Source organism: Furipterus horrens, unplaced genomic scaffold (assembly GCF_987537825.1).
Source record: "Furipterus horrens unplaced genomic scaffold, mFurHor1.1.pri manual_scaffold_8, whole genome shotgun sequence".
NCBI lineage: Eukaryota > Metazoa > Chordata > Mammalia > Chiroptera > Furipteridae > Furipterus > Furipterus horrens.
This window is the reverse complement of record NW_028327178.1, coordinates 91,101,869-91,124,304: the sequence shown is the minus strand read 5'-3', so window position 1 is coordinate 91,124,304 and position 22,436 is coordinate 91,101,869. Positions and strand designations below refer to the sequence as shown.

General features: G+C 48.6%; 1 protein-coding gene across 1 annotated transcript; it reads right to left on the bottom strand.

Moving 5' to 3' along the window:
* On the bottom strand, positions 1-20,186 carry LOC150003429 (uncharacterized). The gene is made up of 15 exons (XM_090285271.1): positions 20,057-20,186; positions 18,909-19,125; positions 14,850-14,954; positions 13,677-13,808; positions 12,766-12,850; positions 12,593-12,656; positions 12,083-12,168; positions 11,237-11,419; positions 9,069-9,122; positions 7,960-8,112; positions 6,810-6,877; positions 6,530-6,575; positions 4,250-4,313; positions 1,013-1,092; positions 1-97 (listed from the first exon to the last, which is right to left on the bottom strand). The coding sequence occupies exons 1-15, from the start codon at positions 20,163-20,165 to the stop codon at positions 65-67; spliced, it is 1,479 nt and encodes a 492-aa protein (XP_090141397.1). The 5' UTR covers positions 20,166-20,186; the 3' UTR covers positions 1-64.
* Positions 20,187-22,436: the final 2,250 nt, after the last annotated feature.

Sequence of the window (22,436 nt, the reverse complement as noted above, 5' to 3'; positions counted from 1 at the left end):
GCCACTCGTGGACTCTCCAGGGTCTGTGACACTGTGGCTGAGGGGAGGGATCCTTGGTATGAACCTATTCCTCTGGAATGGTCAGCAGCATGCAATCCTGTGCATAGAAACAGAGCAATGTGTCCCATCCATCCTAGGAAACCCGCTCTCCCTGAGGCTGCACCTGCCACTCCCAAGAGGGCTTGTGTTTGTCCTAAGAACACACCATTCCCCAGTGGCAAGAAGACAGAGTCAGGGACCAACTGGAAAAGAGGACATAGGAGGGTGCAAGGAGGGTCTTGGGAATATCTGTGAGGGAGGGAACAGACCAGTCTTTGGGTTTATTCCTGGAAGCGTATCAAGGACAAGTTTCTGATGCATTGGGGTTCATCCTGCTTGGGTCGCCTTGAGGTGAACTTGTCACTCAGTTAAAGCCTTCCACATTCTCTCACCCACAATGCTCAAACCTCTGCTAGACCCGCCCATGCTGCTGGAATCCAAGTGCTCCTGCACCTTCTTCCCCACCAGGACGGGAGCTTTTGGCGGATTCAGGGACTGGGTCCAACTCATCTCTTTGTCCCAGCAGCACCCAGCACGGGTGCAGGTTTTCAAGTCAGATGAATGTCCGTTAAACCAGCTCTGCTGCCCTGGGCCACTTTCTCTGCCTCTCTGAGCCTTAGTTCCCTCGTCTGTGAAATGGGACAAACCACAGCATCCACTTCATGGAACTATTTTAAAGACCACCTGTGTCAGGCATCGAAGCTCTCAGTGAGCCTAGGGTCTAGCTCCTGGAGGGATTCATGCAACCCGTTGGAGACTCAGCTTTCTCTTCTGTAAATGGGGCATCACCCCCAGGATGGCTGAGAGGAGACTGTGAGATAAGGGAGGTGAAGGGCTTGCCATGTGGAGTGCCTTCTCTGCCCAGCTGCAGCCTCTCCCTCAGCAGGTGGGAACAAGGCATCTCTAAGACTCTAAGGCCCTCTACCTCTGACCTCACTGTGTGTCTCCGGAAGCTTCTTTACCCAGCATTTACCTCAGAGGGCTCCATCCGGGCCTGGTTGAAGGAGATGCCCTTGATGTTGGGCAGCGGGAGGGACTGTTCTCTGAGCAGCTCTGTGAATGGGATGCACAGGGGAGCTCAGTGTCCTGGTGGGCAGAGGTGTCCGTGGGTGTAGGGCAGGGGCAGTATGGGGCCCGGCCAGCTGAGCCCTGGCTGCTCCAATGCCCAGAACAGGGTGCATGCCCCTTCCCTTCCTCAGGGAGCACCACCTCCTGCCCATGTCCGGCAGCCCCACCTCAGAAAGCCAGGTCTCTATAAATGCCAATCCATTTATTAAAAATTTATCTAAAAGGAATTTCTCTCAAACTTATTCAGTAACTATGAACACCTTCTTATGAAAATATTCTTCTTAGCACCCTTTTAAGAATGTTCAAGATATTGAATTCTTCTTATGATTGTATCAATGAATTTTATTATTCTCATTTAATTGAGGAAAATGATTGAAAATGCTATACATGCCCCCAGATGCTAAAACTTTGGCAGAAACAGAAAATGTTGCAGAAAAGAATTAGGAAAAAGTCAGTATAAATTGAAAAGTCAACCTTAAAACACTAGAAATCTGGTTAATTAATAAGAAAACCTCCAATGAGTATATCAAAGAAGGAGAGTAATCACAAATATACTCAATTACCAAATATACGAAAAATAGTCCTTAAAGCAAATAATTGGTAAATGTGGTAAACTTGAATATTGATCACTTTGCAAAGGGAGTTTCTGAGATTTAATCTTGAGGGCCTGACCTGGGCCCCTTCTGCCCTGTCCTCTGCATTGATCAGCCCTCACCCCATCCTATACACCCATCATCACTCTGGGCTCAGGGGAGGGTCTGATACCCCTTTGCTGGCCTAATGTGGTATTTGGTCCAGTTAGGTGGGGGGAAGGATAGAGGAAGAGGGATAAGTACATCTGGTCTGCCATCTGTCCTCTGATTTTTTTTTTTAATTAAAATAAGATTCTGTATAATTTTATATTAGTTTCAGGTGTATTTAAAGTGATTTGATGTTAAGTGATCACCATGGTGTCTAGTAACCATCTGTTGCTATACAAAGTTATTATAGTATTATTGACTCTATTCCCTATGCTGTGCCTTACATCCCATGAATTATTTATTTTATAACTGGAAGTTTGTGCCTCTTAATCCCCTTCACTTTTTTCACCTATTACCCTGCTGCCCCCTCCCCCACCTGGCATCTATCAGTTTATTCTTTGTATCTATGAGTCTGTTTCTGTTTTGTTTATGTATTTTCTGTAATATTCCACATATAAATGAAAGCATACAATATTTGTCTTTCTCTCTCTGACTTATCTCACTTGGCATAATACCCTGCAGTTTCACCCATGTTGTTGTAAATGGCAATATTTCATTCTTTTTTAAGGCTACATAATATTCGATTGTGTGTACATGTATGTATGGGAACTGAATCTTTTTTATCCATTTATCTATTGATGGACACCTGGGTTGTTTCCATATCTTGGCTATTGTAAATGATGCTGCCATGAACATAGGAGTGCATATATCTTTTCAAACTAGTGTTTTTGTTTTATTCTGGGTATTTACCCAAAAGTAGGATTGCTGGGTTGTACGATAGTTCTATTTTTATCTTTTGAGGAACTGTCTTCTGATCTTGCAAAGGCCTCCTCATCAGCTTCCAAGCTCCCAGCTTCTGGACCCCCCTCATTTCAAGTCTGTCTCTGTGTTGGGAGCAGACAGCCCTACCTGCAGCACATACCAATTCTTCCCTACCAGTTCTCTCCCCCTCAGGCTGCTTCTTGCAGATTGTTCTCCTGTATTTCCTCAGTGGCTTTGGCTCTGTTCTTTCGTTCCTTGTGGGGGCGCTTTGGACAGAATTCCAGTGTGTATAGCACCTCCTGGTGTGCAACCCACTGGGTGCTCAGATCCTGCAGGACTATAGAGGCTTCCTGGGCCATGCCTAGCCTCTGGGTTAGCCGTTGACCCTCACCATGACTCTTTGTTGTCCTGGATCTAAGATACACTTGTTGAATGAATGAGCTGCCTGTGATAGGTACTAGCAAAGTGTGGGGGGAGGGCCTCTCTCCCTCGTCCTTCGCCTCATCCCAGGTCAGGTTGCATCCTTGCCTACCAACATACTCTTCTGGCTGCCTTGTTTGATCTTCCATCACCACCCTTCCCCACCTCTTTCTTGGACACAAAGTTGCTTACTTCATGCTCAGAACCTTCTCTGGCTACCATGGGCCTTAGAACAGATGAAGTCCTTCAGCCTGGTCAGCATTTGAGCCTCTGCCTGCTCCTCTAGCCTCACTCTGCAGTCCCAACATGAGTCCTTGAGTTGGAACACAGAGAAAAGCCCCTGTTGGGGAAGCAAGAAACCAAGGTTCTGGGCTCGGCTCTGCCAGAGACTTGCTGTGTGACCTTGGATAAGTCACTAAACTTCTCTGGGCCTATCTGAAAGACAAGGAGGCTGAGCCAGGTGATATCTCAGAGGCAAGTAAGGTCTGTTTGGGAATATAGGTGTTGACCAAATAATCATGTGGGTGGATGGATGATAGTTACATGGACTGTGTTAGGGGAGGTGAGGAAACCTATGAGTTCCGTGAGGCACAAGTTAGGCCCTGTATTCCTATAGAACTTTCTCCTCACTCCCCTCTGGCTTCCTGGGATCACATCTCAAAAAACTACATGTACTCCATTATCTCAGGGTCTGCTTCTGAGGGAGTTCAAACTAAGACAGTTTTGAAAAGTTTGAATTTGTTGCTGGTGTCTAAAGATGGGTGTGATATCTCCAAAACTGTTAGTTTCCCACTTAAGTTGTGGCATATTTGGCCTAGGCCCCACATGGGTTGCTTCCTGTGGATGTGTTACCTACCTGGCCCCTGCAGGCGTTGGTGTTGTTAGCTGCGGGTTCCACTGCCTCTGATGGCCCTTCCTGTTTTCACTTTCCATGCTAACCCGCACCCCTCCCAGGAAGCCCTTCCTGGCTACTCACCCCACTCTGAGCTTCTATCAGTGAAAAGAAGGGCACACATGGCCCCTTCCCCACCCTCCTCATCCACCATACCCAGATTTCAGGGTTTCTATCCTGCATCCTTTTGCCTTGAGCATGGGCGATTCTTAACCAACCCCCAGGGAACAAGACAGAGTCAGCAGCATGTGCAGAGCTTTGGGCATTGTTGATGCTGCTCCAAAGCTGTACGGCATGTGGGCACGAGAAGAAACACCGTGGGGCTCACCGTTGTGACGGGGCAGAAACGTCCTCCACAGAAGCTCTAAGACAAAGTCCTTCAGATGTTCTTCCTGCAGCAGATGAAAGAGGACTTCAGAGGAAAGAAGGTCACTTCCGCTGGGTCAGCAGATTCTGACCATGGGAAGCGGGGGACCCAGTGTGTAGGTACCCACAGGAGATCAGGAGTAGCCCTGGGGACTCCACTTTTTAAGACCATGGGAGCCAGATGACCAGATTAGTGAAGGGACTGGGGAAAGTTGAGGGGCCTGTAAAACAGTCGCCTTCACCCCACGTCTCAGTGGTGTCTTCATATCCCTGCAGGGCAGCCCAGGGGGGAGGAAACTGGTTGGGCCAGAGCTTTGCAGGGATCCACTTTGGGTCCAGTCCTGACAGCTGCCTGAAGAGGGGGCAGGAACTGTCTCACTGAGAAAGCAAGCCTGCTGTCACCAGGAGGTGTGGGGGGCTTGATCGGGGCTGCCCCACCCCATCTGGACAGGTTAGAAAAAGACGCGTTTTCTTTTCTGTTCTTCTCTTCCCTTCCTTTCTTACTTCCTTTCCGCTCCCACCTCCCATGGCTCCCCTGCAGCCAGACTGGTCTATCTCGTACGCGCCTACTGCCTACTTCTGTGCTTTGCTCTTACTGTTCCTGTCACCTGCGGCTCCTGGCCTGTGGGTCCGAGGTGCACACATTCATTAAGACGCCCTTTCTTCAAGACATGCTTTCCCCATCTTTTGGGAGACTGTCATAAGCATATTCATGTCTGTACCGTCTGTGATGTGGGTGGCTTGCACAGTGCACACCCTGTCCCCAACCATACGTAGCCACCCTGCCTGGGTGACTGCCCTCTGATGGTGTCTGAGACGGGGTTCTCTGACTGGGGAGGGTGACCTTTAGGACCTCTCAGCCCTGGGATGCTGTGCAGGTAAGGCTGGAGCAAGACCTGATATAACAGGCAGGTTAGTATTGGAGTGTTTCGCATCCACGTTCTCGATCCTTTTGTTGTTTTTCCATTGTGTAGTCTTCCCCGAGGAGGGCTAGAGCGTGAGGCTTGCAATCCTGGGGAAGTGGAGGGTGATGGTGCCCAGGGGGGGGAAAGGGATGGTATGGGGTCTCCCTCAGACAGGCAGGGGCAATGAGAGGCTCTTCCAAGGTCGGAGCAAGAACAGCCCCTGGGGGAAGAGACCACATGCTCCACCCTGAGGACTCAACAGGAAGGGCCCAGACCAGCCGCAGTACAGGAGAAACCCCACCCGCGGCACGTGGGTGTGGCTGGCTTAGGACACGAAGCCCAGGGGTGAGGAAACCCAGAGAGGGGACCCTCAGCCCAGTGGGGGGCACAGACTGAATGTTCTGAAAGAGGCTGTTTTCAACCTGTAGAGAAGGAGGTATCCTTCAAAATCCAGGTGTCCTCCTGCGGGCTTCTCTCACCCCTCCCCCACATCTGTTCCATCAGGAAGTCCTGTCAGCCCTACTTTCAGAGTCCATCCTGCACCTGCCGCCACGTTGTTCAAGCCTCATCAACCCTTGGCATCTTTCTACAAGCCTGCTGGATGGCCTCCCTGCATCCGCCCTGGCCCCCGCCAGTCTGCGCTTCCACTGCTCAGAAACTTCACTGGTTTTCACATCACTTGGTAAAAGCCAGCCCCCAACTAGAAGGCCCTGATGGGTCTGGCCTTGCCTACTCTCTGACCTCCCCTCATCCTGTCTGCTCCAGCCACCCTGGCTCCCTGCTGTTTCCCAAACCACTGCTTTGGGGCCTCTGGTCCCCTCTTTCCGCATATACCCATGGCTCCCCCCTCACCTTCTCCTGTCTTTGCTTAAACACTCACCTTCCCAATGAGGCCTTCCCTGACCTTTTCAGTATCACCCCTAGGTGCACTCCCTATCCTTGTCCCCTCGGCTTTTTCCACAGCACCATTGCCAGCCTACATAATATATAGTTTACCTTACTGTATTTATTGTTCATTAGCTGACTTCACCCTGGTAGAATGTGAGTTCTGCGAGGGCAGTGACCTTTGCTTTGTGCACTGACCCTTGCTTTGTGCACTGACCCATCCCCAGTACCTAAGACAAGGCAGGCACGTAGCCAGTATTCAGGAAGTGTACGAAAGAATGAAATGGACCAGTTTAAGTCCTGGGTGCCCCCCCAACCCCAGTGGGCATGGGGGCTCCAGGGCAAGATGAGATCAGCGATAGGGAGTGAGTCTTTGAACCCCCTACATCAATGACTCAGGGTCTGCTCATGGGTCCTTCAGGACCATGGGCAGGCCAAGGAAAGAGACTTACCTGCTTTTCAAGGCCAGTGGGGTAAGAGCCCAGGGCGACCATGCTGCTACCAGAGAAAAGAGATTATTCTTTTAGGTCAGGGCGGCTGTTTGGGTGGCACAGTGTCCAGTGAGGTTCAAGTCACAACATCCTTCCCTCCCTCTTCCCGTCCTCCTATAAACCTCTCTCTTCAGCAGAGAGCAGGCGTGGAAGCTTATACCCCTTTACCACTCTCTACCCCATCTCTCTCTGTGTGAGCCATCTTATTTTCCCCTCAACATCCAAAACCAAAAAGATATACCTGTTTGGAGTGAACTGGAGTTTTAATTTCTGATTTCCTGAGGAAAACATAGCCTCTGAGAGGAGTGTCTATGATAAAGTGAAATTAGGTCAGAACAGAAGAAGAATTCACATTCTGGTTAGAGGTCATTCCCTTCATGCCCATCCCCCATGAATACATGTCCAGGGCTGGACTTCTTTCACTCAGTCCTACCCCAACCCCAACTGCTGGTTTGCATGTGTTCAGGCTATGACCATGTTGCTGTTGCCCGGGAGAGAGCAGGGTGGGTGCTGGGTGCCCTTGGAAGGCAGGGCAGGCTGGGGCTGGACATGAGGGGAGGGACTTGGCCCAGTGCACGGAAAGCCTTTTGCAGTGAATCATTGGCTGTGGGATTGATGTTGCTGGAAGCCAGAGGACACTTTGGTTTTGAGGGGGTTGTCCATGGATGACCATAATTCACACAGTCACCTGGTAAGCCAGAAATAGGACTTTCACCAACAGCCAGATGACTGGTTTCTTTGCCACAGAATCATGCCAACTAGGATCCCAGGATCCTGTTGTACAGACCAATGCCGCTGGGCTGGCCTAGGTGGGGTGACTCTCCTGTGCCTTTATCTGAGGCACCCTCCCAATTTCAAGGCCTGTGGAATGGCAATAGGAATCCTACGCAGGGCTCAGGATAGAGAAGTTGAAACTTTGGGGGAGCTAACTTTCCCCAGTGTTCCAGCATCCAACCCTCTCTGCCTTGGGTCTCCTCTGTCTTGGGGGGTGGAGAATGCAAACACATTTAGCCCCTCCATGAACTACATTGCTTTGATCTTTCTCCTGGTTTTGGGGACAAGGGTTTTTGATGCAGCCATATCTAGGGGAGACAGACAAAAGAATATCATGCAAGGGCACCGAGCAGAGGATGTTGGAGGCAAAACCCTTTAGTTGCTGAGGAGGTCCTTGGGGAGCACTGGGGGCTGAGCTTGGGGGAGCAGGTGTTGAAGTATTTTAATGTTTTAACAACAGGCTTAGTTATTTGGGTGTTGACTGATTGAATATTAGTGGATGATGCCACAGTGAGGTTCACTGCTGTTCTGCTATACCGCTTCAGGCAGTGGGCTCTGGAGGGGCCCTCAGGTGGACCCATGGTCCCTGAGGAGCAAAGATTCAAGGCATAACTCACCCAGGAAAATGAGACAGAGGAGGTGTTACTGGGCCTCAGTAGCACCAGGGAGCCCGACTGGATGACTATGACCTTGTGACCGTCAAGGCGGACAGTGGGAGGGTCAGGGGTGCTGATGACCAGTTCCGTTCTCCCTCTGGGCTGTTGCGAAGCCTGAATGAGGTTAAAAGGTGCAGGTGAGGATAGAAGGTGGCTTTTCTTAACCCCTAGCTCAGAAGAATGGGGAAAAGATCATTTTTGAAGTCGAAGTATCTTGAGTTTTTGTTCTAGCTCTGCAGCAACTTGCTGTGTGACCTTGGGAAGGTTACTTACCCTTACTGAGCTCCTTTGAGGTGAGATTACATCCTCCTTCTCCTGGGCATGCATAGCAGGTAAAAGCATAGCTTTTGGAGCTAGAATCCTAGCTTCACCACTTGGAAACTGCTTGGCCTGAGACAAATTTCTTAATCTCTCTGTGCTTTAATTTTCATACTTGTAAAATGGGGATAATAATCATGCCTACCCTATAAAGTTGCAGTGGGGATAAAATGAGTTAATTTATATAACGTGCTTAGAACAGAGCCCGGCATTCAGTAATGCTGTTGTTATCTATCGTGGTTATTATTAATTGTCCATCAGGTGCCATATTGTAAGAGCCTTTGAAGAGAGGACATTGAGCATGACTTTTGGAGTCTGGGACTGGGTTGCAATCCTGGTTCTGCCACTTACTGAGCAGTGTGAGCTTAGGCAAGTGAATTCACTGTGCTGAGCCTCAGTTTGCTGACATCTAAGAAGGGGTGAGAGTGCAGCGTTGCTGAGAATTATGTTGACGTAGGTGGAGGGGCCTGGCACACAGCTGCTACTCACTTTGCCTCAGTAGGTGTGCCATGGCAGGGCTGGTGTCTGAGTCAGTACAGAATAATGATGATAGCCCCACAGCCATGATCACGTGGGTGGGGCACTAAGCTAAGTGCCTCACTTGAATCATCTCCTTTAATTCTCACAACACTTGTGAAGCAGGTGCAGTGATTTTGTGAGTCCACTGGAGGAAACTCTGGCCAAATGGGAAACATCAATCTTTTCTGAGATTCTGGCCAGGGTGCTGGGGAAGAAACTGGTGACACACTCACCTTGGACCCAGGCTCCAATTCTCTCAGTGACAACAGCTGAATGAGGCTGGCAGCCTGAGAAAAGGGCAAAATCTGTGTTGGCTTTTAGAATCCTTAGATCTGTTCTGAGCAGGTTTTGGGGGATGTCAACTGGGGTTCAATAAGATGTAACTGTCCCCAACTGGATGCACAACCTGCACACTGGTCAGTCTCAGCATGGGAGGAACCATTCACCTGGCTTCTCGTTATGACTTACCTGGAAAGATTCATTTTTTTATTGTTTCAATGATTTTGCCCCAACATTTTATTGAGAAAGTTTTCACACATGCACCAAAAATGAGAGAATGTTAAAGAAAACATTTGTTACTTTTCACCTACAGATTCTTCTATTAATATTCTTCTATATTTAAAGCAGATGTATCACATTTCTATCCATTTACCTATGCTGCATTGATTTTTGAAAATCATAAATCATTATAAAAAACACTACAAAATGTATGAAGTAAAATGTAAAGGCCCACTCTTAACATCTTTTCTCCTAAATCCTATTCTCATGGGTAAACACTGTTGATATTTTGGAGTATATCCTGCCAGACTTTTTCCTGTCCACATATAAATATGAATAGATGGAAAAATTTTAACCACACGGTCCAACATCTTGTTTGTTCCTCTCACCATCAGTACATATAGAACAACTCCATTCTTTTTAACAGCTGCATAGTATTCTGCCTTTTATGAACACAACCTGACTTATTTTACAAATTCCTTATTGAGGGACACCTAAGTTAACTTTATTCTTCACCCTATAACAAGAAAAGCTGCAAAGAACCCCTTGCACATGTGTCCTTGCCCACTGGTGGAAGAATTTCTCTAGACATGGAATTACAGGGTTCACTTTAACTGCTTCAGAGCTGTCACACCTATGTGGAATGGAGAGAAGAGCATGAGGAGGTAGGGGACTGGGCGTTGCTACTAATCCCACCTGCTGGGTGACCTTAGGCAAGTCACTTCCCTATCTGGACCTTGGTTTCTTCATGTAAAAAATGGAGCAATAACATTAGATCTCTTCCTGATAAGAATCTTAGGATTTTATATTTCAGTGTTTACTGAGTACCCACTGGGTACCCTTCACATAGCATACCGTCCATAGTCCCTGCCCTCAAAATTGGGAGACAGTAAACACACAAATAAATAAGCATACAAATATACATATGTGCATATGTGTATATATATATATCTATAAAACTTTGCATATATAACATTATTCATACACACAGAGTAATCATTGTTTTGAAGGGAAAAGAACAGAACAAGAGAGAGGTAGGTGGGGAGAGAGAAAGCTTCCTTTAGATATTTCGATGAAGTGGTCAAAGAGGGGCTTTCTGAGGAGATGACATTTGCACTGAGACCAACAATGGAGGGAAGAGAGTTCTGGGCAGAGAGACTAGCATGTGCAAAGACCCTGAGGTGGGAGCCAGCTCAGCTTGTGTGTCAGGAGTGTAGTAAGTGAGGAGATAAGCCTGGAGAGGTGGGCAGGGGCCAGATCATGCAGGAACTGCAGAGAAGAGACTGGGTTTTATTTAGAGTGTGATGAGGAGCTGCTAGAGGCTTTTGAACAGTGATGTATCTGGATTTCTCCCTAATTTGACCCTGAGAACTTGCTCTTTTTGCAGACCTCTATGTGTGTGCCTCTTTGTCATCATTCAGGACACCTTCTTAGAAATGTCTTCACTGACTTCAGTGTCCAGGGTAGCCCTCTCATCTCTCCACCAGTCACTTGCTGATTCCTTACTTTGCTTAGTATAGATAAGATAAATTGTTTTATTTATCTGAGTGCTTTCTAGTTTGTTTTCTATTCCCCAATCTGACTTTAAGTTCTGCGAGGGCAGAGACCCAGTGTGCACAGGACCTGGCACATAGTAGGTCTTCAATAAATACTTGCCTCATAAATGAATGGATACATATTTTGAAGAGAGTAACAAGAAGAGGCCTGAGTGTTTAAGGAAGTCTTCTGAGAGGAGGGGACCTCTAGCTGGAGGAGTTATCCAGGTGAGGTCCAGAGAGAAGTGACTTACCTAGGTTCATCCAGAAAGGGATTTCTGTCATCTATGACATGGCTTCTTCATGTGAAAAATAGAGCAATAACATTCGTTACATCCCACCCTCATTCCCCTTCCTCAAGCACTCACTGTGGAGTCTTGGGAGTCCACACGGATTTCTTGGCTGGTGTAGAGGCAGGATAGGATGTCATTGTAGGTTTCCAGAGAAAAGGCCAGGTCTGCCATGCTGTCCTGGGCTAATTTTGGGAGGGACTGCTGGGCCAGGTGGTCAGACCTCGGGGCTCTCTGGCCTGGGCCACAGGGGGTCACGAGCTTTAGAGAAATGAAGGAGGAAGAAGAACTTCTGTGGGAATGCCTCCTTGGCCAATAACTGGTTACAGCTAATATATTGAGGGCTCATTATGTGAAACTGAAGCCCAGAGAGGAGCGGTGGCTTAAGATCCTACACATGGTAAGAGGTGGAGCTGGGTTTTGAACGCACAAACCCTGTTTCCTTGCTTCTCCTTCATTTGACTCTATTCCCTCCTCTGTACCTTTGTCAACAGCACCTCCTTCCTACCTACTTATATCCTTCCTATCCTCCTGACCACCTCCTATCATTCCATGGGGATTAGAGTCGGGCATCTAGCCTCGTCCCTTCTCTGGGCCTTGGTTTCCCCATTTGGGGGTCCCTTCCAACTGGGCATTACACATGGTCCCACAGCCCCTGCTCTTTAGCTGGAGCTTGATCCTTGCTCATGGGACATGCAGCCCCGTGGCCTCTCCTGCTCTCCAGAGTTGAGGAAGGAGTGCCCAGGCTCAGCACAAGCTTCTGAGGGCAAGCACCTAGGTCTCCCCTTTCTTCTTCCTCCTTATCCTCCTCCTTCCCTTTATGCTTCCTGCCAGAGGAGCCCCATCACATTCTCCTCTTTGCCCATCCTCTCCCAGGCCAGTGGATGTCCCTGAGGGTCTGCCCTGGCCAGGGGGCTGGCTCACCTGGACTTGCATCAGGACGGCCTCCTCTGTGAACTCTGTGGTAGTGACATAGTACTGGAAGCCTTCCGGGCCAGAGGTGGTCACGGCTACAATGAGGAAATGAAACTGGGGCTCAGCCTCCCCCGCGGTGTGGGTGGAAAGGCATAGGGAGGCAGCAAGACGGAGGAATTTGTTCTCCTCTCTGCTTAGCTATAAGTTCCTTGTGGGCTGGGCCTGTGCTTCCTATAATAATGAACATGTATTGAGCAATACCTTTGTGCCAGGTTATTTGTATTACCTCTGGGCCTGTGATAATCCCATTTTACAGACTGGGAAACTGAGGCTCACTGGGGCAATGACTTACCAACGTCATAGACATATTGCCCTTTTTCTTCCCCACTAGAAAGTAGGCACCCTGTGGGCAGGGTTTGTGTGTTTTATTTCCTGTCACAGTCCCAGAGCCTAGGACAGTGTCTGGCACACACTATGGGGATAAAAGATAAGCCCCTTCCTTGGCCAGAAACAACGTACGCAGAGTGATGTGCAGCAGGTCTTGTAGCAGCTCGCTGAGCAGGGTCGTGGCTGCAGGGCACACCTGGAGGGAAGGCATGAGGGGGTCTTCTGTGATGTTGGGTGAGGTTGGGGGGCTCTCCTTTGGGGTTGCACCCCTCTTCCAGGGAGCAGTGGAGGGGATGAGCACTCACTATCTTCTGGAGGAGGAAGGGCAATGCCTCATCCAGGACACCTGTCACCATCTCCAGAACTTCATTCACCAGGAAGGGGTTCATTCTAGGGGCAGAGGAGAGCGTGTGGGGTCTGAGCCACCATGGAGTGGGAAACGGAGGCCAGAGCGGGGAGTCCAGGGCAGGGCTGAGGAAGGCCCCAGGGATTGTGTGACATGGAAATTCAGGGTGGCTGCTTCCTTCCTCCTCTCCTCTCTCCTCTCTCCTCTTTCCTTCCTTTTCTTTTTTTTGTTTCTCCCTCCTTTTAGCCTTCTTGCTTTCTGCCTCCCTGACTTCCTCCTTCTCTTCTTTATTTCTTCCTGATTCTTCCTCCCTGCCTTTGTCTCTTTATTTCTCTCTCTGGTGATTCTGTGGTTTTTCAAGGAGGGAGAGATCACAGCTGGCAGTGGAAGTCACCATGGGCTTTGTGAAGGAAGTGGCTTTTGTGCTGGGTAATTTAAGAATCATAGACAGCAGCCACCTTATATGGCAGGTTTTATGCTAAGTGGATCACGTGGGTTAACTCATCTCTTCCCCACAGCCACCCCGTGCTGGCTGGGTTCTGTGAGCAATCCTATTTCACTGGTGAGGAAATCGAGGCTCCCAGAAGTCAAAGAGCTTGGCTAGGGCCCCAGTGTTAGAAAGCAGCGAAGCTGAGATTGGATGCACAACCTTAGTCATGACCTTCAACACTGAGGCTGGAGATACTGCTGGGTGGTGTGTGCAACCTGTGACCTTGGAGATGACCCTGTCCCTGATGCCCTTGGTCACTCTAGACAGCTAGGCTGGGAGAGGCAGCCTCAGCCCTGAATCTCAGGAAGGGCTGAGGAGCAGGAGCAGGGCAGAAAGGCCTGCCCTGCCCAGTGGAAGCGCAGGAGTGGGTAGGTACTCACTGCTCCAAGACCTTGATGCTCAGGTATCCTGGTGGGGTGTGGCACTCCTCAAAGGCCACCTTGGTCTTGTCCCCCATCTGTTCCAGCCGTACCCCGATGCGGATGTTCTTGATGACTTTGAGCCGCAGAATCCTGTAGGGGCAGGATATCTAGACAGACCCCAAGCCGCAGCCCAAGGGTGAGACCAGAAGTCTCAGGCTGGTGGCCTGCAGTTGCCTGCAGGGCTCAATCAAAAACTAGGAGAGTTCATTAAGAATACGGAGTTCACACATTGGAAAACCTGAAAGATCTGACAACACCAAGCCAGTATCTGTCACAGGGTAGAAATGACCTGGGGGGCTGAGGGTGACCATGAGCTGGGTCATCACTCTCTCTGTTTTGCTACAGTCCCAGCAGGTTAAGAATCAAGTTGCATTTTTAATGCACAACATTACAAGGGTGATGATACATTTATTGTATAGCAGAGAAATATTTCTCTATGCCCACATCTCTACCAAAGAAGTATTTCTTTGTGCTCCTCTATCTAAAAGGGAAGCTAGACCAAGAAAGCCATATTTTACAAGAAAAACATATTTCTCAAAGGCACTTAAGAATATTCCTGTTTCATGTGCAAATATCACCCATATGACTTCCTCTGTTGGCTGTTGTTTTTGCAACTCCAGCTCAGCATCATCCTCCACAGTTTAGTGAGCAGTCTGAACTCAGATCGGCAGTGAACTTTCACAACAGCCAAGTACAGGAGGGGACTTGACCATATTCTATTTCACAGACAGGGAAACTAAGGCCCGGGAATGATGTCCTTGCTCAGGTCGCCTAGATGGTAAGCGGGACTGGAGTGCGGCTGTGCTGAACTCCAAGGTGAGCTTGAATTAGACCTTCCTCAGCTCATCTCGTTAATGCATCTGCCCTTTACGCTGGTGGGGCACCTGTCCTCTGACATAGAAGTCAGAGAGTTTTATCTCAGCTTCTGTCATTGACTCATGGTCTGATCCTGGGGGAGGTCCTTCTCCCACTCTGTGCCTCAGTTTTCCCATCAGTAAAAATGACTTTGAAACATGCTGAAGTGGAAAGGATTGTTATGATGCTCATGGTGATACAGGTAGCAGGCTTTTGCTAGTAATGCATGGCCACTTGGCACTGAGAGAGGTCGGGGAAAGCGCCCAGGGCACTTACTTCTGAAGTGAGACATACAGTTTGCTTCGCAATGTGACCCGCAGCAGGCTGTCGCTCAGGACTTGCAGGGTGACCTCGGGTCCTTTGGCATCTTCTATGACCAACCTGTCATAGAAGGTATGGGGAGTGTTGTGTAGCCTGGTAAGGCCTCTGTAGAGTGCGTGTGTCTGGATTGGTTAGAATAGGAGTGGGTCCCAGGAGGGGTGGGGCAGCTTTGGGACAACCCTTCCCTGACCCCCAGCACAGCTGCAGAACACTGGGCTCTAGTTCCAGCCCCCAAGTCTTGAAGACCTGGGCAAGTCCTTCTCTGGACCTCAATGCCTCAACTTCTACGAAATGGGGAGGGTAGCGCGGAGAAGCTGTCTCTGCACAGTAAGCTGTATGAATTCAGGTATAAGCATTCTGTGGAGGAAAAGCGAGCAGGCAAGGGTCCGGGAAAGCAAGATGGCTAGTGATCCATCACCATCCCCTCAGGAACCATCTGCCATGCTGAGCATCTTGGAGGGAGAACATGAGCCTTCTGCTCCCCTTGGTGAGAGGAACCCAACGTTTTATATACTTTTTGGACATTAGATGCAAGCTGGTGACTCATTTGGTTCCCCATTGGAATGAGCAGCAATGAGTTCCAGTGCTGGAAGGACACCTGGCTGGGTCAGGCTCCCCAAAGGCTGTGTGTCTGCCTCCAGTGTGGAATCTTCCAGAGAGGTTTTTAAGAATGACATGGACGAGTTGGGGAGGGATGGAGAGGGAAATGGGGTGACATAAGGAGACTAGACTTTGGGTGGTGAGCACATAATACAATATACAGATGCTGTATTATAAAATTGTACACTTGAATCATATGATATTACCCAATGTCGCCCAATAATTTTATTTTTATTATACTTTATTGATTACTCTATTACAGTTGACCTTATTTTTCACCCTTCGTGCCCCTCCACCCAGCACCCTCACTTCCTCAGGCAATCCCACCACCACTGTTCTTGTCCATGTGTCCTGCATACAAGTTCTTTGGCTACTCCATTTTCTATATTGTACTTTGCATCCCAAAGCTATTCTATAACTACCTATTTGTACTTCTTAATCCCCTCACCTCTTCACCCATTCCCGTATACCCTCCTCCTATTTGGCAACCATGAAAACGCTCTCCGTATCCATGATTCTGTCTCTGTTCTTGTTTGCTTAGTTTGTTTTTTTAGATTCATTTTTTGGTAGATAGGTATTTATTGCCATTTTATTGTTCATAGTTTTGATATTCTTTTTCTTAAAGAAGTCCTCTTAGCATTTCATATAATAATTAATGGTTTGGTGATGATGAACTCCTTTAGTTTTTTGTTGTCTGGGAAGCTCTTTATCTGCCCTTAGATTCTAAGTGATAGCTTTGTTGGGTAGAGCAATCTTGGCTGTAGGTCCCTGCTTTTCATCACTTTGAATATTTCTGGCCAATCCCTTCTATCCTACAAAGTTTCTTTTGAGAAATCAGCAGACAGTCTTATGGGAACTCCCCTGAAGGTAGCTTACTTCTTTTCTCTTGTTGCTTTTAAGACTCTCTCTTTATCTGTAACCTTTGGCATTTTAATTATGATGCGTATTGGTGTGGGCTTCTTTGTATACATCTGTTAGGGACTCTCTGTGCTTCCTGGACTTGCATGTCTATTTTCTTCACCAAATTAGGGAAGTTTTCTTTCATTATTTTTTCAAATAGATTTCCAATTTCTTGCTCTTTATCTTCTCCTCCCAACACCCCTATGATGTGAACGCTGGAACACTTGAAGTTGTCACAGAGACTGCTTACACCATCCTCGTTTTATTTTTTTTTAATTCTTTTTTCTTCTTGTTCTGATTGCTTATTTTTTTACTTCCTTATGTTTCAAATCATTGATTTGATTCTCGGCTTCATCCACTCTACTGTTGTTTCCTTGTAAATTGTTCTTTATTTAAATTAGCATGTCCTTCATTTCTGACTGGATCTTTTTTATGCTGTTGAGGTCCTTGCTAAGTTCCTTGAGCATCCTCATAAGAAGTGTTTTGAACTCTGCATCTGATAGATTGCTTATCTCCATTTCATCTAGCTCTTTTTCTGGAGTTTTGATCTGTTCTCTCATTTGGGCCATGTTTCTTTGTCTTTTCATTTTAGCAGCCTCCTTGTGTTTGTTTCTATGTATTAGGTAGAGCTCCTATGACTCCCTGTCTTGTTAGCACTGACCTAATGTAGTAGGTGTCTTGTAGGGACCAGTGGCACAACCTCCCCTATCACCGAAGCTGGGTACTCGAGATGCACCCTTCAGGTAGGATGAGTACACCCTCCTCCTGTAGTTGAGCCTTGGTTGCTGTAGGCAGATCAATGGGAGGAATTTACCCAGGCCAGTCAGCTGCAAGGATTGGCTGTGACCACTGACCACCAAATTCTGCCCTTTGTGGAAGATCAGCTGTGCAGGGGCAGGGTGATGGTGCTCTGACATGGTCTGTAGCTGTTCACTGGGTGCACAGGCTCTGGGGTTTCCAGTATGGACGGATGTGGTTTCTTTAAAACTGTAGTTGTCAGACTTCCATTTAACTCGATTTCTGATGGTTCTGAGTGATGGTTGTTCTATACTTTAGCTGTCATTTTGATGTGGTTGTGTGAAGACGTGAGTCATGTCTGCCTATGCTGCCTTCTTGACCAGAAGTTGCCCAATGATTTTAGTTCAATATAAAAAGAAAAGAATGGCTTGGACCATATGGGGTTTTCCTATGGCCCTTCCAACCTGATGCCCCATGCCAGGATGTGTGAGCAGAGGTGGTGTAAATGCACAGGCAAGGGTGAGTGGTGGCCAGTCCTAGGCCTTGGTATGGGCTCAGGTGGCGTGGACCCAGCACTCTCTTCCCAAGCCTGTCTGGGCAGTGTCCCACCCACCCCAGTGCTCTAGTTCTTCATTTCATTTCACCCCTATCATCCCAGGATGCGTCTGGCTCTCTCTGCTCATGTTGGGGGACAGATTCAGAGGCATATCTGTGGCTACATAGTTTGTCTTTGTAGGAACCCCTGCTCCAATCTCAATAAATATCTTTCATTTATGTTGGTATTTATTTTACCACAAATCTTCAAGTCATTTGCCTTCAGGGCCAAGCAGGTAATGTAAGAGAGCGAAGGGAATGGCTAGGGATCAACGTAGGGACTACAGACCACACACCAGTGATGGCCAGGTGGGAGGTCAGGTCAGATGTGTTCAGATCTTTGTTTTAGAGTTGGTGTTATGAGTTGAATTGTGGTCCCCTCTCCCAATTTATATGTTGAATTCCTAACCCCCAATACCTAAGAATGTGACCTTATTTGGAAATAGGGTAATTGTAGATACAGTTAAGATGAGGTCATGCTGGAGTTAGAAGGGCCCCTAATCCAATATGACTGTTGTCCTTGTGAAAAGAGGAAATTTGGACACAGACACAGTTACACACCCAGGGACAATGCCACGTGAAGGTGAAGGCAGAGATCAGGGTGATGCTTCTACAAGCCAACGAATACCAAAGACTGCCAGCAAACCCCTGGAAGTTGGGGGAGGGGCATAGAAAAGATTCTTCCTCACAGTCCTTAGCAGGAAGCAACCCTGCTGACACCTGCATCTCAGACTTCTAGTCTCCAGAACTGTGACCCAATACATTTCTGGTATTTAAGCCACTCAGTTTGTGGTACTTCGTTACAGCAGTCCTAGCAGACTAATACAACCAGAAAACATAGATTTTGATGAAAACCCTCCTGATTTTTAAGTATTGACAATTCATTAAAATATTTTTCAAAACACCATACAAGTTTGCAATAACCGGGTGTAGGCTGAATGTGGAGGGCTGGAGGGCTGCTACCAGGCTGAGGTCCCTGGTTTAGAGCCTGCTTGGAATATTTCAAGTGTCTTGGAGAGGGTTAAAGACAATAAAAATGCATTTGCTGAGTGCTTTCCAGGCTGTAGAGAACCTCTAAGGACACCCAGACCTCCTATTCACCCACCCACCTGGTGCTCCACATGACAGGTGAGAACACTGGCTGAAGGGGAGGAATGGCCAGGGCAGCCTTGATCAACTCACCCGCCTGCCTGGAGCAGCTTCCCTAGCAGTGGGAGGATCTTCCCCGAGAGCAGGTCCCCGACCAGCGACAGATCAAGCCCACTGCTCTTCTTGGAGAAACGTTTTCTTACGAAGGGCAAGTGGTCCAGGATGGCGACACCTTCACTTGGGGCTCCCGTCACAGGTATCCTGGCCATGTGGTCCAGAATGTGGTGTTTCAAGAACAAGTCTGAAATGTCTGAGGACACAGGACACAGCCCTCGATGTGGGGCTCACCCTTCATTCCATCCTCCATCAGTGCCCACCAGCACCTGCTCTGAGTCAGTAAGTTAGATGATCATTTAGCAGCAAGTATACATTCTGGTGGGGAGAAAGACGATAACCACCAATTGCTCAGGTCAGCAAGCATGACAATTTTTGAAAGTATAAGTGCTACAAAGAAAAAAAAATGGGAGTCGAGCTGGAGCATGGCTGGAGGAGGGGTGGTCAGGGAGGCATTTGAACTGAAACATGAATGAAGTGAAGAAATCCACTATTGCCAGATCTGGGGAGAGAGCAATGTTGACAGAGGAAACAGATCAATGACATGGGGCTGTTATGCATGGGGGACAACAAGGAACTCATGGCCAAAAGTTGGGGAGAGAGACAAACAGGCAAATGGGACAAGTATAAAACACTTGGATAAGGCCATAGACAAGGCTTCACCAAGGGGCTGTGGGAGCCCAGAGAAAGGAACCTCCTTCTACCTGGGGAAACTGGGAGGGGTTCCCATCAGAGGGACTATTAGAGCTTTGCCTTAAAGAATGAGTCAGAACTTACCATGTTGGGAAGAAGGGAAAGAGTACGGTAGGTGGAAGGAAAAGCACAGACAAAGGAAGGAGGCTGGGAAGCCTGTGGGAATGGTTAGGGGAGGTGCTGGTGGAAGAGGCTGGAGATGTAGGGCCTTGAATGCCAGTAAGAGGGGCATGGAGGTTCTCCTGTGGGTACTGGGGAGCCACAGCAGTGTTAGAGCAGGGGAGGTGTGGGGCAGCTCTTGGTGAAGGAAGGCAAATTCTGCTGTTGGTGAGGTGGAGACCAGAAGAGAAGCCTTGAACAGGGAGGTGGTAACAGCTCCCACCCTTGCCCTTCCCTGAGTTCCTGCCTCCCTCGGCCCACCCCTTAAATTGTACCTGTTTCCAGCTGGTTCTTGCTGACCCGCAGGAAGAGCAGGTGCTGGGCCTCCCCTTGGGCTTGGGGCAGCAGCCCCCAGCATAGCAGTGACCCCCAGAACAACAGCATCCTCCTGGCCAGGACCTATGGATACAGAGCTGGGAAGCCCAGTGGTCACCTTCATGTCATCGGGGACCCATTGCTTAGTGTCTCCCAGCTCTGCTTCTCCTAGCAGCATCTTTCCAGCTTTCCTTCCCTTGCTTCTCCTTCTAGCTCCGGATCCTCTAGTCCTTGAGCACAGTCTGCAGTTCCCACCACCTCATGTTATAGCTTTTGATTCCTTTGCCAGGAGTGCCTTTTCTCCTTGTGTGTGATGGCTTTAAATATGGGCTCTGCCACTTCCTGACTGTGTGCCTCAGCAAGTTACTTCACTTCTTTGTACTTCTAACTTCTTATCTGTAAACTGGGATCAAACATAGTTGTTGTGAGGAATACACCCCACAATTAGCAAGCAATGGGCTTAACAGCTGTTAATGTGTCTGGCTGGGCTATACTGCCTTTTGCATGTGTATGGTATAAGATACAGTACTCCCTTTTGACCATGAAGGTCTCTGGATCTTGAAGAGGACAGGATGGGGGTCCTGGAGGAGGCACCATAGTGGCTGGGTGTGAGCCTGAAGCCATGGCTCTTTACCAACCAATATGAAAATAGTTTACTGTTTCAACTAGTATGTTTGTACTGGCTCCTATCAGCTGAGCTCCAGCCCTGCCCAGGGTGGCCAAAAGGGCATAGTCGGGACCCTGGAGGCTACAGGTGGGGGTGGGGGGCGGGGGGCTCTCTGGTTGGGCAAAAGCATACCACCAGGAGACTCAGCCTCTGAAGCAGCAAGACAGGGACCAGCTGGGATGCGGCCACAGATTCTAGTGTGAGTGGGGCTCGCTGAGGAGCCACCACCGCACCCCCATGCCACACCCATAAAGATGCCACCCAGAGGGTAAGTGTTCCCCTTGAGCAAGGGCAGGAGACCCCCCCCGAAAGCAGCTGAGCCTACTCTAGAGTGCCTGAGAAAATCCTGGCATTGCCTTGGACCAGCACCATCCCGATTTTTGGTGCTTGGTAGCAGAGGAGCTCAAAACAGTGATTTAACTGGGTACAGATGAAGACAGTTTTTGTTTAGATATGCAAATTTTGGACTAGAAAATTTGTACTCATGGCATCAGCTACTTATATTTTGCTTCTAGACTAATTTAAAATTTGCCCACTCTTTATTCAACCAGTGTTTAATCAGTCCCTATGTCAGGCATTTCCTCAATCAGTTCACCCAAGCCAGGTCTCCCCTCCCTTTCTGTCCTTAGTACTTCACTCCATCTTCCTGCTATCTCCCTCTCTCGCCTTAAATCATCCATACCAGCCCCAGCTAGTACCTGAGTCCTTACTCTGTGGCAGACACCGTGCCAAGAACTTTACAGGCTTCATTACATCACTGAGTCCTCAGCACAGTGGACTGGGATCATTGATAGCAGATCCATTTTATAGATGACAAAATTGAAGCTCAGAGAGGAGAAATGAATTGCCCCAAATCACACAGGTAGTAGGTGTGGTAGAGCCTGGATTTGAACCCAGGCTGGCCTGGCGCTAAGAACTGCTGCACTACTTCACCACATTAGTGTAGGTGCTCAAGAAAAATTTGAGAAATGCCCTTGTTAGCCTCTTTGTCCTTACCTCTTCCAGAACAGGGCTGTCTGGAATCTTTCCCTGGACTCTGTCTCCAGCTTCCAAGAAAGACACTTTTATAACCTGAGCTTTGCAGCCCTTGTGGGCGGGCACATGGCAGAAAGTCCAGCCCTTTGGCTGGGGCTGGTGCTCAGAGGATCTCTTCAGTTGGGGGAGGGTCTTCTTGGCAGACGGTGGCAAGGAGCTTCGGGTCAAAACTGATAGGGCCTGTCACTGAGGCTCAAGGGGCAGGCTCTGGGCCGGGGCCAACATATCCCAGGGAGGAAGTTGGTGGGGGTGGCCCTTTGGTTTGGGGATTGGGCCCTTTTCCTTAGGGACAACATCAGAGCTGCAGAGCCTGGGCAGGACCTTCAGCTCTTGGGAAGGGCCCAAGGAAGCTCCTACTACAGAATGTGCCTTACCCAAAGGAGTAAGGGTATATATTGGGGTGTGTGTGGAGTAAGGGTATATAATAGGGTGTGTGCAGGTGAGGGATAGAGGCAGGGCTGGGAGGAGCCTGGTGACCAGCTTGTGGCCGGCCATTCCCCATGCCTTTTCCATATATGTTATCTATGCCACGTGTGTAGCCAGACAGGCCTGGGTTCAAATCCCCACCATCACTCAATAACTGTAACAGCAGGCAAGTGACTTTCCTTTCTGAGTTGCACTGTTCATGTCTGCAAAGT